Source organism: Physella acuta, unplaced genomic scaffold (assembly GCF_028476545.2).
Source record: "Physella acuta isolate Inbredline_101_S28 unplaced genomic scaffold, ASM2847654v3 ptg000592l, whole genome shotgun sequence".
Lineage (NCBI taxonomy): Eukaryota > Metazoa > Mollusca > Gastropoda > Physidae > Physella > Physella acuta.
Window position 1 is genome coordinate 1,121,523 of NW_026732111.1, and position 14,678 is coordinate 1,136,200.

The 14,678-nt window shown below is 28.2% G+C and overlaps 2 protein-coding genes across 2 annotated transcripts in view; one reads left to right on the forward strand and one right to left on the reverse strand.

The window, feature by feature from the left end:
- Positions 1–14,678, forward strand: part of LOC131947433 (structural maintenance of chromosomes protein 2) — a 151,125-nt gene that overhangs the window by 132,253 nt on the left and 4,194 nt on the right. The gene's annotated exons all lie outside the window — the stretch shown is intronic.
- On the reverse strand, positions 7,785–13,998 carry LOC131947354 (uncharacterized). Its single transcript, XM_059308552.1, has 9 exons — positions 13,930–13,998; positions 13,500–13,656; positions 12,697–12,801; positions 12,378–12,501; positions 11,893–11,970; positions 11,247–11,659; positions 10,022–10,126; positions 9,663–9,717; positions 7,785–8,318 (listed from the first exon to the last, which is right to left on the reverse strand). The coding sequence occupies exons 3-9, from the start codon at positions 12,799–12,801 to the stop codon at positions 7,921–7,923; spliced, it is 1,278 nt and encodes a 425-aa protein (XP_059164535.1). The 5' UTR covers positions 13,500–13,656; positions 13,930–13,998; the 3' UTR covers positions 7,785–7,920.

A 14,678-nucleotide genomic window follows, 5' to 3' on the forward strand; every position in this document is an offset into this window, starting at 1 on the left:
TATATAATTTTTCTAGAAAGACTTGTAAATACTGCATTTATAAAAAGGAATTATCGTTTGTAGATACAAACAGTATCAAGTAGATCAAAACGAACATCCATAATTGAATACCTCATAACATGACATGTATTAATTCTTTCAACTTTAATTCTACATTTTACCAAGCAACAGATATATTAAAACCTGAGAGAAAAAAGAATTATTTATTAACTAGAGACATGTAAGTAAATTACAAAACTGTCTATAATGTTGTTATTACTATGATAGCTGTTTAACTTATCATTATCTCTGTTATAGTAGACTATAACATATTGATATAGTGCAAAATATAAATTTAAATTTTAGCCATACGTATTTTTAAATGTATTTTATTGAAATTATTAGCTAACAATTTCGCAATTCTCATTTTTAATATTTTTTTTTACATTAAGAAATTTTGAAAGCGTGCTCAATGTGCTAAATCCAAGTGCTACCGAGGATTCAACTAGGTTAATTGATTTCATTTTCTTGGAGTTGTTAGAAAAATATTATTATCATTTTTTAAAACAAAGTTTGTTTGTATTTTATATTGACCTCTGATTAATAATTTAGTAATTCTAATTAACAATTGGACTATATTTAATTTCTTAGCACTGTATCAACGTCAGATGATGAGAATGTCGGATCGCTTAGTGAGGTCGACTGTGTAAGCTCAGTATCAACAGGATGAGTGTAAACAAAACAATCCTGTAAATGTTTTAACGATACATATGTTAATCAATATTTTGTCTTGCAATGCATTTAAATTAAAAAAAAAACTTTTCAAAAGAACAAAATGCCTACTTTAAAATCTGAATTTAAATACCATAATTTTCAAATTCAATTAAGCTTCAATTAAATAGCAAATTACCATTTGAAATTTAAACAGACTCAAAATTGTACATTTAAATCATATAATGTTATCATATCAATTTAATTATTTGAACTGGAAAAAACTTGTAATATCAATGGTAAAATTATAAATAAAATACTATTTTTACTAAAATTATTGTAAACATTAGATAATTAAAGAGATGTGCATTTTCTAAAAGAATTAAGTATAATTTTAAATTTAAATACTTAAGGTCATGAATAACCTCTAAAGTTTTAATGACGCTATTTTATCAGCATTGCACGAAGAAAACAAGAAATAAAAACCAACAAACATGTCGAAATGTCTGCCTATGTTTTACAATGGGTGGTTGATTCTAGCACTGAAAATGCGTTGACTGTAAATGATAACGACTCTGGCGTACATGAAGTTACAAGTGAAACAGGTGAGATAACTAAATTAAAAACACTATTAAATAGGCCTATAACTTGAATCGATTATATATATATATATATATATATATATATATATATATATATATATATATATATATATATATATAATGTATACATATTATAAAAAATATAAATATATAATTTTACAAAGATTGAATGAAATAGTATTGTAGCGTTCGCCTGTTGATAGATAATTATAACAGTGCCTTGGATAGTAAATGTTAGCTTTTTTTTTATAAAGCAACAATCAAATATGACTTTGAATAAATGAGCTTTACTAATATGTTATCTAATGAAATTCGAATGATTGTTTGTAGGCTTAGCGTTCACATATTTAAAGTATTTGTACAGATATTCATTAACCGTTACAAAATGCTGATTTTATTTTATTTTATCAAGTTTTCAATTTTTATAGTAGTGCACCATGCACATTATTTAACAGATAATTCATTCAGGGACACGTTTTTAGACCGCATTCACATGTGCTATAAACAGATTTACTAATGCCTCTGTGTATCTATCTGACCAGAACCTCTCTAGAGAAAATAAAATAAAATAGAACATAAAACTATGGTAAATAGGTAAAAGGAAACGAACCTCAAATTTTAAACTTTGGAAAATAAAAAAATAAAAAATGACTTATTTGAACGTCTTAGACGAGACTGATATAAATGTGTATTAATTTCGTGTAGGTCTTGGTTACCATATAAATTATTATGGCAGTGTCTAGGTTGAGCGTCTAGGTGTAGGATTTAGATGTACGACTTTCGCATTTGTGCTGTCATTAGAAAATATGTATCTATTTAAAGTGAATATGTGTTTAATCTAAAACTCTAGTTTAGCTTAAATATCTAATGTAATTATAAGTAATGTAAATTTATAGTACATTTCTACAAGGTCATAACATTATTTCTCATTAAAATGTAGTGGTTTGAGGTGGACATAGTTATATACCATCAACTGGGTAGATTATTTCTCCATTTCTCGTTTTTTCAAATTTGATTTTCATTATTCCGCCCAATGTAAGTTGTACAAGAATGTAAGAATGTACGAAACACAAATTTAAAAACAATTGGCGTAGGGCCGTTATATTTCCCCCTCAACGGACTAGTAGGTAAGACAAGTTGAGAGCTTTGGCCTTCATTAATTTAAAAAAAATGAATATCGGATTCTATTTATATTTTGAAAGTAACTAAAATCAAAGCAAATAATAAAGTAAGAAATTATTTTACATTTTAATCAGTTTTTCACAAGACATTTTCTCGGTCTGGGTCATCTTTTTACAAAAAGATTAGCTGAAAGCACTCATTTAAATTATGGATTTTAAAGTATTATCAAAAAACCATTTTGTAAAATGTATGTAATTCATTCTGTCTGTTCAATTGTTTAAATGTTTAAATGATAAGTTTACTGGTGTTTGCTTTTTTTGTTAGCTCTAAAATTATATTGAACACGTCACTGTTCTTACAACATATTAACTGAATATTCATTTTCTGAACACACATACAGCTTTTTTAACACCGAAAGCAACTAAACAGAATATCTCGAAAGCAGTTAAAAGGTTTGTTGAGAGAGACTCGATTGGTTTTTAGTGGGTGACGTAAAATCGAGTTTTTGTGAGAATTCAAGATTAGTAAATAAAAAGGGTTTAGTTTTAATAAATAGTGTAATAAAATGTTCAAATGCAAAAAATGTATGTATAGTTTTTAACAGAAGGCTAGATTTATTATAATGTAACTGGGACATTTATTTATCTATCCTTAAACATTTAAAACACAATCTTAAATCAGCGTTTTTATCACTACCATGAAATATTTTGTTTTATCCGTCATAATTAGATGCATAATTAGCAGATTATGAAATAATTAATTCTAGATATTATAATATAATGTTTTCAACATACTGCACAATAATAAATTTTATGTCTGATGGTCAACTCTTTAGATGTTTTTCAAAGCAATAAGATAAGATTATATATTAACCATTTGTGCCATTTGTAGTAAGTCTAGCAAAATATTTATCCGTATCCTACTAATTCCGTTTTCACAAAATTTAATATTTATTTCAATTTTGAAATTTTGGAATACATGTTAGATGTGGAAAAACATGTTAATCTAATTATTGGGTGAGGTATATATAATTAGATTTACATTTAAGATAAATTAATTTTATTTACATATAAGCAGCTTTTCAGACTAAATTTTTCAGTTCGGAATCAACGTCAGATGATGACAGTTTTGGATCGATTAGTGAAGTCAACAGTTTCAGCTCAGTTTCAACATCCGAGTGAGTGTTAACATTGCATGAAGTGTAGAAAAAATAGAAACAAATGCATCCAATATTTAATGTTATCTTTGGTTTACTTCAGTAAACGTCATTCATTATGTTTATTTAAATATTGGCATTGTGGAGCCTTTCTTTAGTAACAGGGCAAAAAAATTAATTCAAACCAATGTTTTCTTAATACTAATTAAAAAGAAAATAGTAGTTTTATGTATGTTGTGTGTAAAGCCTCAATTTCAAATAAAATAGTTCAATAAATTATTAATGATCCATTTTAGTACATAAACAACATCATTAAAAAACGACAGGAAAATGTTCAATACGTATAACTAAAAGTGTAATTTATGATTTGTATTCTATTCATTTTATAGAACGATACATTGAAAAATCTACATTTAAATGTATAATTTGTTATTAGGATTAAAAAAAGACTAAGTAATGCTACAAAAAACAACATTGATGAGCTTTCTTACACTGCAACACAATGGGTTAATGAAATGAACCCACCAATCTCGGTTAATGGAAATAGAGACTCTGGAATAGGTGACAATACAAGTGTTTCAGGTAAATAAAATAAATTATTTGCAGCTTTATGTTCCATATATGTATATATGTATGTGTGTGTATATGTGCGTGCGCGTGTACGTGTGCGTATGGCCGTGTGTGAGTATTAAGCCACCATAGAAATGCCCATTTTTTTTTCAAAGAAGCTTTATTTTAGCTATTGTACGACGATTATAAAAAAAAAATTCAATATTTTCAATTTGGCCTAAGACGTAATCAATTAGTCGTGTTGAATTCCCATGCTACAAATATCCTTGAATATGTGTAATCGACTTTTCTAAAAAAAATCAGCAGTTAATCTGCTTCAATTTTAGTAAATGCCAAAAAAAATCATTTTGGACTTGCAAATTATGGTTTTTTTTTCGAATATAGATATAGTACGTGTAGTGTATTTTTCAAATAGTGAGAATGTTTATTAATTTAAAAGATAAATGTTTTAAGAACATTTTAACAAAATTGGCTTGATATAATAATATTTAATTTTCAAATGTATCATTAATACAATTTTAAATTAAATTCTAGTATGATGTATTCAAATGATTTATTAAATTTAAAAAAAAATCATCAATAGCTAATATATCAAACCCGAACCCTAAACCATAACCCTAAGGGCTCAAATAAATAAGAATAATTTTAAATAAATCATCCCCTCTTCTTTCACCGTTACACGTTGTTTAATTTAACAAAGACTAAATACTGTATACCACACCCCAATCCCCGCCACCCACCTCACCCTAATTAAAAAAAACTAAAATAATTTTTTCCTAGGTATTTTTAAGAAGAAAAATGTAACTTGATTGCTTATTACTTTGTATTTATATTTGTTGTTTTCTAACAGATGACGCGGAAGTCTTTGAGGAAACAGAGTAAATGTCTACTTCTTACAAGGAAAAGCTTTATAATCTCTTTTTTTTTGTGCAGCAACATCGTGTCCTTTGGGAAGTTATTGGGTTAAATATTTTCAAAATTATTGTTAAAGATAAAAAAAATGCTTCTTCTTCTTTTCGTATGCAGATCTTGGATGTATAAAGTATAACCGAGTTCAAATGATTTATTAAATCCTCAGTTTGAAATAGTAGTAAAAATGGTTCTGTATTGATAAAATTGGCATTGGATACACTTTCTTTTTTTTTCAAATTTTTAACAGATCTTGAATGTGCAAAACCATTTTGAATAGAAGAAGAAATTGGTGACTGTTGTTTAAAAAAACTATTGTATAACGCTTTCACTGCGCACATGCTTCATTTCTATTGCAAGCTAAACATAATAGAAGTAAAAAATTTACTTCAATAACATCGTCCTTATTCTTTAAATATGAATATTATTTTATTATATAATTGAATTAATAATAAATTGCATAATAAAAATTACTAAAACAATTATCATTCAACTCATTACATTGAAATACCAACTGTTTGTCGAAAGAAAAGGTAACTTCAGATTAAAAAAAAAACTAAATGAATACATTTAATTTTACATATTATTTATTTCAAGACATTCAAGAAATATATTTCGTACAGAAATATATTTCGTACATGTTCCAATTGTTGTTCTCATTATATACCCACCCACACACACAGACACACACGCAAACATATATATATATATATATATATATATATATATATATATATATATATATATATATATATATATATATACATATATATATATATATATATATATATATATATATATATATATATATATATATATATATATATATATATATAGTTTTAATTTAGAAACGTATGGATTTTATACTTAAGTTTGACTTTTTTTTAGAACAAGGCTGTTGAAATTATATTTTAAAGACTCTTTCTACTTTAAGAAAGTTACATGTTTCAACATATATTTTACCATCTAATAACAGTTAATTATACTGTGATTAGTAATTTGTAGGTTTTATCAATATTAATCTAACTTTTCAAATTTACATTTAAATAGTTCTCTGTTAGATGTTACTTGTTTAATTTTTCGACTTGAGTAGAAAATTAAGTTTGATTATCATTTTATTCGTGACAGATAAGAATCAAATTAAGTCAAAGTTACAATTAAACATAAACACAGTAATATACAATCGATTACATAAATAAGCCAGCGCACTACATTTAAATACCACATGTAAAATACACCCCTACAACAAACGTTCACCGACAATTTTTATGATTCGTTCTTATTAGTACCAAACTGATCGGTTACGTGTATATTACTTATATAATTTCTGTACGTATTCGTAAATATTAAATTTTTGCTATTTTAATTTTCAAGGGTAGTAATGTGTACATCATTTCAATAAATTTAGAAATTGAAATTCACGAGCTTAAATCGTAAGAGTTAATATTAATAAAAAATAATGTAAGTCCGTCCGTCTACAACTCAATTCATCCAGTGATACTACTTAGCTTGAACTTTCAAAGTATGTCTTTACATTCAGATATATTTAAATAACTTATTGTCTATTTTTTCTAAATTGTATTTACGTTCAATTAAACTCGTATTCTACTTGAGTCTCATTTCTTCGAAACATTGCTAAAAATAATTTAAAATAATTAAAAAAAGACATTTCATTATTGTATTTTGAAATAATTAGACTCTTGTATATGTTTATATTGTGTAAAAATTTAAAATAACAACACAAAAAACGATAAACAGGCCCACTTTTTTAATAAAAATTATTTTTTTTGTCTGAAAAGCCATTTTTTAAACGCTGTGCAGTACCACATTACTTTATTTAATGAATGTGTATGGTAATTATTATATTGTATGTACAAAAGTGTCCCATTTTTGTACTGCAGCTAATTGTCACACTAAAGCCACAATTATGGGACGATTCTATTTTAAATAAATACTGTATTATCACGAAGCGTGTACTTTCTTTGTTGGCTGTTAACATTTTTTAAAAATCAAATTAAATAATGTTTAAGTGGAATGTTCAAACTCAAGAAAAGCAAATATTTTTTATCTTATTTTCTGAGGACAAAAGAAAGGAAAACATTTGAAAAATAATATTTGTTATTTTAACTACATCCAGTATACTATTTGCAGATTGGCTCTAACGTTTCAATACAATAGGTTATAAAAAGTATACAAATTACTACCTAACTTAGTTAACACATCATTCATATTATGCCAGCTTTGCCCCAAACAAATTGGTAGCCTACTACTAATCTGTTTTATTGTGATGTTTATGTTTTACATACACTAAAATCTTCTATGTCTGTATTGAACATAATTGTAACTGCAATCGTTATAATATGTATTTAGTAAACTGAATTAAAGTTAAGAAATAGAAATTTGCGAAACAGTTACCTAGTCTTAAATTGTAATATTTTTGCCAAATATTTTTGTTGAAATTTTTTAACTAAAATACTGTGCCCCCTCTTCTGTATCGTTTGAAACTGGAAAACAATATTGTTTCGATTTCCAAGAACATAATGTATACAAATATGCCTAAATAAATATAAAATTGTATCCTTATTTAATTTCACGATTTTTTTCTATGGAGCATCCCCCACTCCCATCCCCGATTCAATTTGGTTCCATCTAAGGAAAATTCATTTATAATAATTTTCAGATCAGTTTATATTTTTACGGGTTGCTACCTCTATTTACGCCGAATCTAAAAAAAAAAACATTCTGAATTATCAGGCTCAGGTGACGCCACACAAATATAATCTGATCTTAACAATATTTTAAGTTGTTACTTTTTTTTTTAAACAAAATGAAACCCAGTTTAAGGGGTAGGGGTGTGCCTTGTTTTAAACCCTACTTGAACAAACTAACTATAGCAAAACTGCTAAAACAGGATAACTTAGCGTCTTGATCCGCACCATCCACATAAAAGTAAAGTTCTTGTCCTTTCTTCATGTCAACAACCACTGACCCAGCAGCGCTTGTGTGGGCAGATTTAACTTCGATAACATTATACCACATGTCACGGGCCCAGATGCCAACTCTAATGAGTTTGTCTTCCCATTCGTGTAGAGTGACACAGACAAGATATAAACCATCGTGTGGTGATACAAATGTTCCTGTTGTTTGGTTGAAGTTTTGACTGTTATATTCCCGTACATCACCAAATCTTGAAACAATTGACCCTCGACTGACAGCTGTGTCACCTTTCAATTGTATATGACACGCATATCTGTTACAATCTCGTGTGTCTGTTGAGTATGAAAAATAGGCATTAGCTCAGAATCTGCACGCTTTTAAAGATTCATTTATAGTATAGTTGTGTTTGATTATGTAGAAAAGTTACAATGTGGTTGTAATAACGTTAGTTACCCGTCATATAAAATGATTCACAGTTGAAATTAGAGCAGTTGCTATTGTTTGGTTGATATATTTCCAAAGTCATGAACATAAACAAATAAATAATTAATTTCTGTTATAACTCACTGAGGTAAATATTATAAATATATGCTATATTGTTTTTTTATTTTATTTTAATGTATCCACTCTTGCACATATTATTCAAACAATAGTTTAGTATCCTCATTGTTAGTAGTGTACGTTTGCCGTTTCCTATGTATTTAAACTATTAGTTTAGTACCGTCTCATCAAAACTGTGAACGCCACAAGTTTTAAACGAGTACATGTGAAAATGAAAAAAAAAGCGCAGAGAGAAATATAAAGGTCATTAGGGAGATAAGCAGTCACGATAATCAAACGATATAAAATTGTTCACTATTAAGTAGATATAAGTGCAACTATATTCAGTGAATTTAAAATAAATTGTATTATGCTTTGCGTAACAGTCAAGATAGTAATTCAATGTCCCATACCCCCGCCCCCTGCCGACGTCCAAAGTAAGCTCCCACCTGCTTTTAAAACAAAATACACTTTATAAAACAAGTTAATTTCTTTACATTCTCCTACACAATGTTTTTATATAAAATGTGTTTATGTAAACACTTTTTCTAAATAATATACGTAACGTAACGAATTGTGTGCCATTTTGGGGGCTGGAACCAATGATGGCGTTTCATAAAAGAAAATGGGGAAAATTATTATATTCTATTTTAGTAAGCTGAAGTAATTAAATCATGTCTATATTCCTAGTTGCCATCTTTCTTAGTGTTATATAAGAATATACGAGAACGTTTAGGGGAGATCATTCCCGTTTTTTTTTGCATTTATATTAACAATTTTAAATGTATTTCTTTTTATGGCTGTGTCAATCTAAATTATGGTTTATTTTAACAATAATTAAAAAAATAAATTGTTTTTGAATTTGCTAAGTGACGTTTTGGTGACGTCATTTAAAAGCAGACTAGCATAAATGCGTGTTAAAACATTTTAATTCGTATTTAGCATAGCAACATTTATACTAATCGCAATTTCTTTAACATTCTGGACTTCACATAACCATATTTTAACAGCGCGAACTTAAAAAAAAAAGAATTATTCACATTGGAGTATATGTCCACCATACAATAAACACCACAATTTTGTATTACTACAGTTTTAAAACTAAATGGAATGTGTACTGCTTTATAAAAACATACCGATCGTATGAATATCTCTTGATAGCCTTTTTATCTCACTTTCGATGACCTCCAGCTTAAATTTAAAAAAAAAACATTTTTTTAAAAGTTATCAAATTAAATAATATAGGTAAGAAACTCAACTTGTGGATCTTTTGATATTGATAATTATAACATATTACATACATAATATAATGTTATAACTAAGAGTTTTGTCGCTAATTACAATACATTTGATGGCATCTGAAACGAATAATTAGAAACTTGATTTAAAGAAAAGCGTTAATGTGCATAAGAGTTTTAAGCAAAGGTTATAAGTTTTGGAATGTTCATTTATTTTTATCAAAATCACAAAATACGTTTATATTAAAGAACGTAACCTTCTTTAAATGCTGTTCTCTATTTTCGAATCTTTGGTTAAACATTTGAATCATTTTGTCAAAAGGCATCAATCTTTGTTCTAGGAGTTTGTACACCACGCTGTGCTGTGATTTTAAAACAAAAAGAATAAGTATGTCCTTTTAAATGCAGATATCATAATATATAAAAGACCTTGTGCGCATTTGTCTTTCCCTGTCTCTCTCTCTCTCTCTCTCTCTCTCTCTCTTTCTCTCTGTCCGTCACATATTTTCCAAAGCTTTAAATTCAGTATCTTCAGCGATACACGGAGAACTTAAAGATACGGAATTTTATTAAAAATATTTATGTGGGTGTATGAAATGTATCAACTAAATTTTATTTAAAGAAGGAAAAAAAATATTTTTTACTGTAAAAACACAACTTTAATTATTCAACCAGCGAGATTTGTGACAAGAACGCTCTAGAGAACATGTAAGTAACACAAAACTATCACTGGCAAATAAAATGACATCACAAGATACAAATAGAAAAAAATCCTTATTGAACAGTTACCAAAACGCTTGAACTACGGAAAGTACACAACACCAATGGCTTCAGTGATTGTAATATAAAAATATAATTACAAATTTAATGTAAAAAAAATGCAGGATACTAATGACGTCATCTTAAATAAGATTCGCTTCCCACATCTTTCAATTCTAGAATATGATTTGATTTCGATTTATAGATCTACTTATCAATACGCATGCTATGAAATGCATACAATTTTCTCGGCAAAAAATTGTAAAAAAAAAATAGTTTGAAAAATAAAATACTATTAAATAGTCGGGTTTTAAAAGAAGTCACTTAACCCGTGTGGGCATTTAATATGCTTTGGTGTTGACTAATAATATTCAAATTTGTTTTAATTTTTCTAATTGTTATTGGTAGCCTATGCTATATTTAATGTGTAAGAGTCTTAACTATTTAGTTATTTCTTTGGTCTGTCACTAATATCGTTCAATGTGCAGTAAAGCACATTGTGTTTTGAACAATAACTATTTTATAAAATATATATCTCAAACATGTATAATATTTATAAAGTATAGGCCATAAAACAACGGTTCAAAAAAGTTCAGTTTCATAATGTAAACACTTATAGGCTCAGCTGTTTAGTGTTGTGTCCAGATTTAAACTTGAAATTACAGATGAGTTTAAGAATGGTTTTCACAAATATTTCGAAAATGTAATTTTAATTTGACGTACCTTTAATTGTAACTTATCAATCCTGTTTGATGTGTCGGCCATTATTTTGCTATTATCTGTGTAAACTTGCATCTCTGAATTTATTTTCTGCAAGCTGTTTTCATATTTTTTCATATCTAGAGACATTATCTCTAGTGTTTTGTTTGACTTGGCATCTTTTTCTTTTAAACATTCAATTTCTTTGTTCAGCTCTTTTACTTTGTTATCTTGTTCACTCATTTGTTTTCTGAGGTTTTTAAAATTCTGCTTTTGCTTTTTACTTAATTGTTCAATTTTCGTTGTCCAGTCGCACTGTTCTGTTACCAAGGTTTCTCTCCATTGTTTCAGTTCTGATACGTCATATTCAGTCTTTTGTTTAGTTTCTTGAAGGGAAACTATAGCTTTCTCAACAAGTTTCACTCGATTTAACAAATCTGATTTGAATAAGATTGATTATATTTTATATGTATTTTGAATACAAGGTTTAAACCCATTTCAGAAAGAAAATGAGAGATGCTTCCATAGACTAGTAACAACACTTTTTAAAAATTAAACTAGTATATTCTAACAACTTTTTAAACGTAAATAGTTAATAACTGTTTAGGTGACATTAGTTACAACACCTATTAAACTTATATTTGTTCTTTAGTTTAAAAACCTCTCTCACCAGTTTGAGATTCCTTGGTGTCTGTTAGACCAGGTGTCTTGTGTTGTACAACTGTCGTAGTAGACTGTATGTTGTATTCTGTAAAAAAAAATGGTTGGTCTAAAGATGTGTCATTTGAAACTTTTTAAAATTGGTAAGAATCTATAATTTAATTTAGAAAAAAAGCTCTAAAACAAATATGTTTATATCAAGACCGAAAGTAACACTCAGTTTAGACTTTGATTTGATTTGCTACATGCTTAATCAATCTAAAATAACTATATTAACCAATATGTGTTTAAAAAAACTCTTGCTTTGTGTATGCTCAACATAAAATAAACACTATTCTCTAAACTCTAAAGTAATAGCTAAATGCCATGCCTAAATTTTCTGTTATATGTTACACAATTTATGTTTCAAAACTGAGATTAAAGAACTAAAACCAAAAGCTGAACATAGCATTTAGGCTGCCAAATCTAAAAGCAAGATACAAATGTTAAGTTTACCAGCTATAATATCTAGATGTTCTATCAATGTAGCATTCGCGGATGTTACCATGGCAACTACATCTTTAAATGCCATTTCAGTGTCAGACATTTTATCCATCCAGTTCTTGGCTTTTAGTTTGATCTAATTAATTAGAAAAAATAGATAAGTAGATAAATAGTTTTCTAATCTTGATACATGTTTACTTTATAAATGCTCGTTTTTAGCAAAGGCATAAACCATACAAGAAAATATAAATATTTTAAATACAGGTTTACAATTCACATAAGTTCGATTAAAAGTATATAAGTACATTAAAAACATATACATTAGACTCACCTGTGTGACAAAATGACTTAAATTACTTTGTAGATGAACATGCATCTTCTCTAACTGTTCCAACAAAATATTCAAAGATTCATGGGTGGGGTTGTACTCAGACATCTACATGTAAGTAATAGATAGGCTAAATAAATGTTCATTTTAAAGTAACATCTACATGTAAGTTATAGATAGGATAAATAAATGTTCATTTGAAAGTAACATCTACATGTGTTTTATAAAGTGGCACCTCTACATTGCTGACCGAAAAAGTGATCATAAATGCATGTGACTCTTAATAACATACAGTGGCGTAGTTAGTGTAGGGCGGGTGGGGAGGCTGCCGACCTTAATGGAGTGTCAAATCGCGTAGAAAACATTGATAGATGAGGTATTGAATAATCTAAGTGTGGCTCAAAACAAAAAGTAGTGACTGGTAAAAAGCGCCACCAACCTTTTCAACTGGTGCTGCGGTGGGGGGTGGGGGGGGGTGGGGGTGGGGAGGGGGAGATTTTTTAACTAACGTCAATAAATATAATTCAAGTGGGAGGGGGCACAAAATTGGTAGTTCGCCCCGGGGCCGGCTTGTGTCGCTACACCCCTGATAGCATACGGCTGCAGATGCAATACCCCAGTGAAATATTTAAACTGCGAGACACAAATGTTACGTATTTGACTGTTTTAAGTTTCAGCTTAAACTTGCATTTTACGCCCTCTACATATGACATATTGAAATCAATTTCGCATTTGAACTTCACCCACGTTAGTTGCTATGTAAATAATTAAAACGACGTGTTTCAGATCTACAGTTATTTACTTACCTTTAGAATACGTTGTTTTGATTTCTTTTGATCTACACGTAGTTAAATCACCACTACAAGAGAGATAACTCTAATATTGACAACGCGTTTCGGGAAATCCCGCTATTATTTAACGGAGGAAGTTCTGCAACTCTACAAAATTCCAGTCGTTTGATTCCTTACAACAAAAATAGCCCTACTTAAAGTACTGCTAATCTTTAATCTATTTTCATCTATTTTTAAAACAGTATTTCCTTTTAATTTAACCAAACAACCTAAAAATAATGAATTTCAAACAAAATCAAAAGCTCTTCTACTTCCTTAATTCTTACTTAGTTATATATAATTATATTGTCTTAATTATAAAGCTTGATAATATGTAATTTCCTTAAAATATACTTATTAATAGAAAAGTATGTAGGTCGTTTTATAAAAAAAAGTATTTTATTACTGTATATTTAGGCAATTCACAGACAAATTGTAAAATAGTTCATCACAACGCTTGATAGATAATGAAAGTGAAAAACGGAAATACCCAAGTGTATAATTTTAGCAAGCAGGAAATAACATAAGTGAAGCCAAGGAAAACGTATTATGTATTACATAATTAACTAAATTAGTTAACAGATCTAAAAAAGAAATATAACAATATTTATTTAAAGAAGTTTTCATTTAATTGTGGATTGCCAGTTATAGTTTAATAATTTAGGACAAAAACTTAGTCTTGGTAGTTTTTTAACTCATATATTAGATTTTATTTCATTGTTATAATTAACTCTTTATTTACTGAGTTAATTTCTGGATGAATTTTTTTTCTTAAACAATGAATTATTATATTACTTTTGGTAAACTAAAATTATACTTGACTCAAGGAAGATTATCAAATATAAATAATTATAAAGATTCACCTTAAATTAAAATAATTTATGAAACCGTCAGTAGATAAAGGGTGGCACTTGAAATTTTCGGGGGCGGGGGGAGGTGGGCGAACTAAAATTTCAAGGAAGGGGATGCGGACACTGTTAAAAGTATATATTTTCGATATTTCGTTATGGGGGCGGTAAACTATCTTCGAGGGGGGGGGGGGTTACCTTGAAGAAACACTTCTTCTTCGCTCTTAATTTTTAGTGGTGGCGGGGATCGAGCCTTATCTGCCAGATGAAACACTGCTTTAGATTTGTTTAGTGATGATGACAGAGT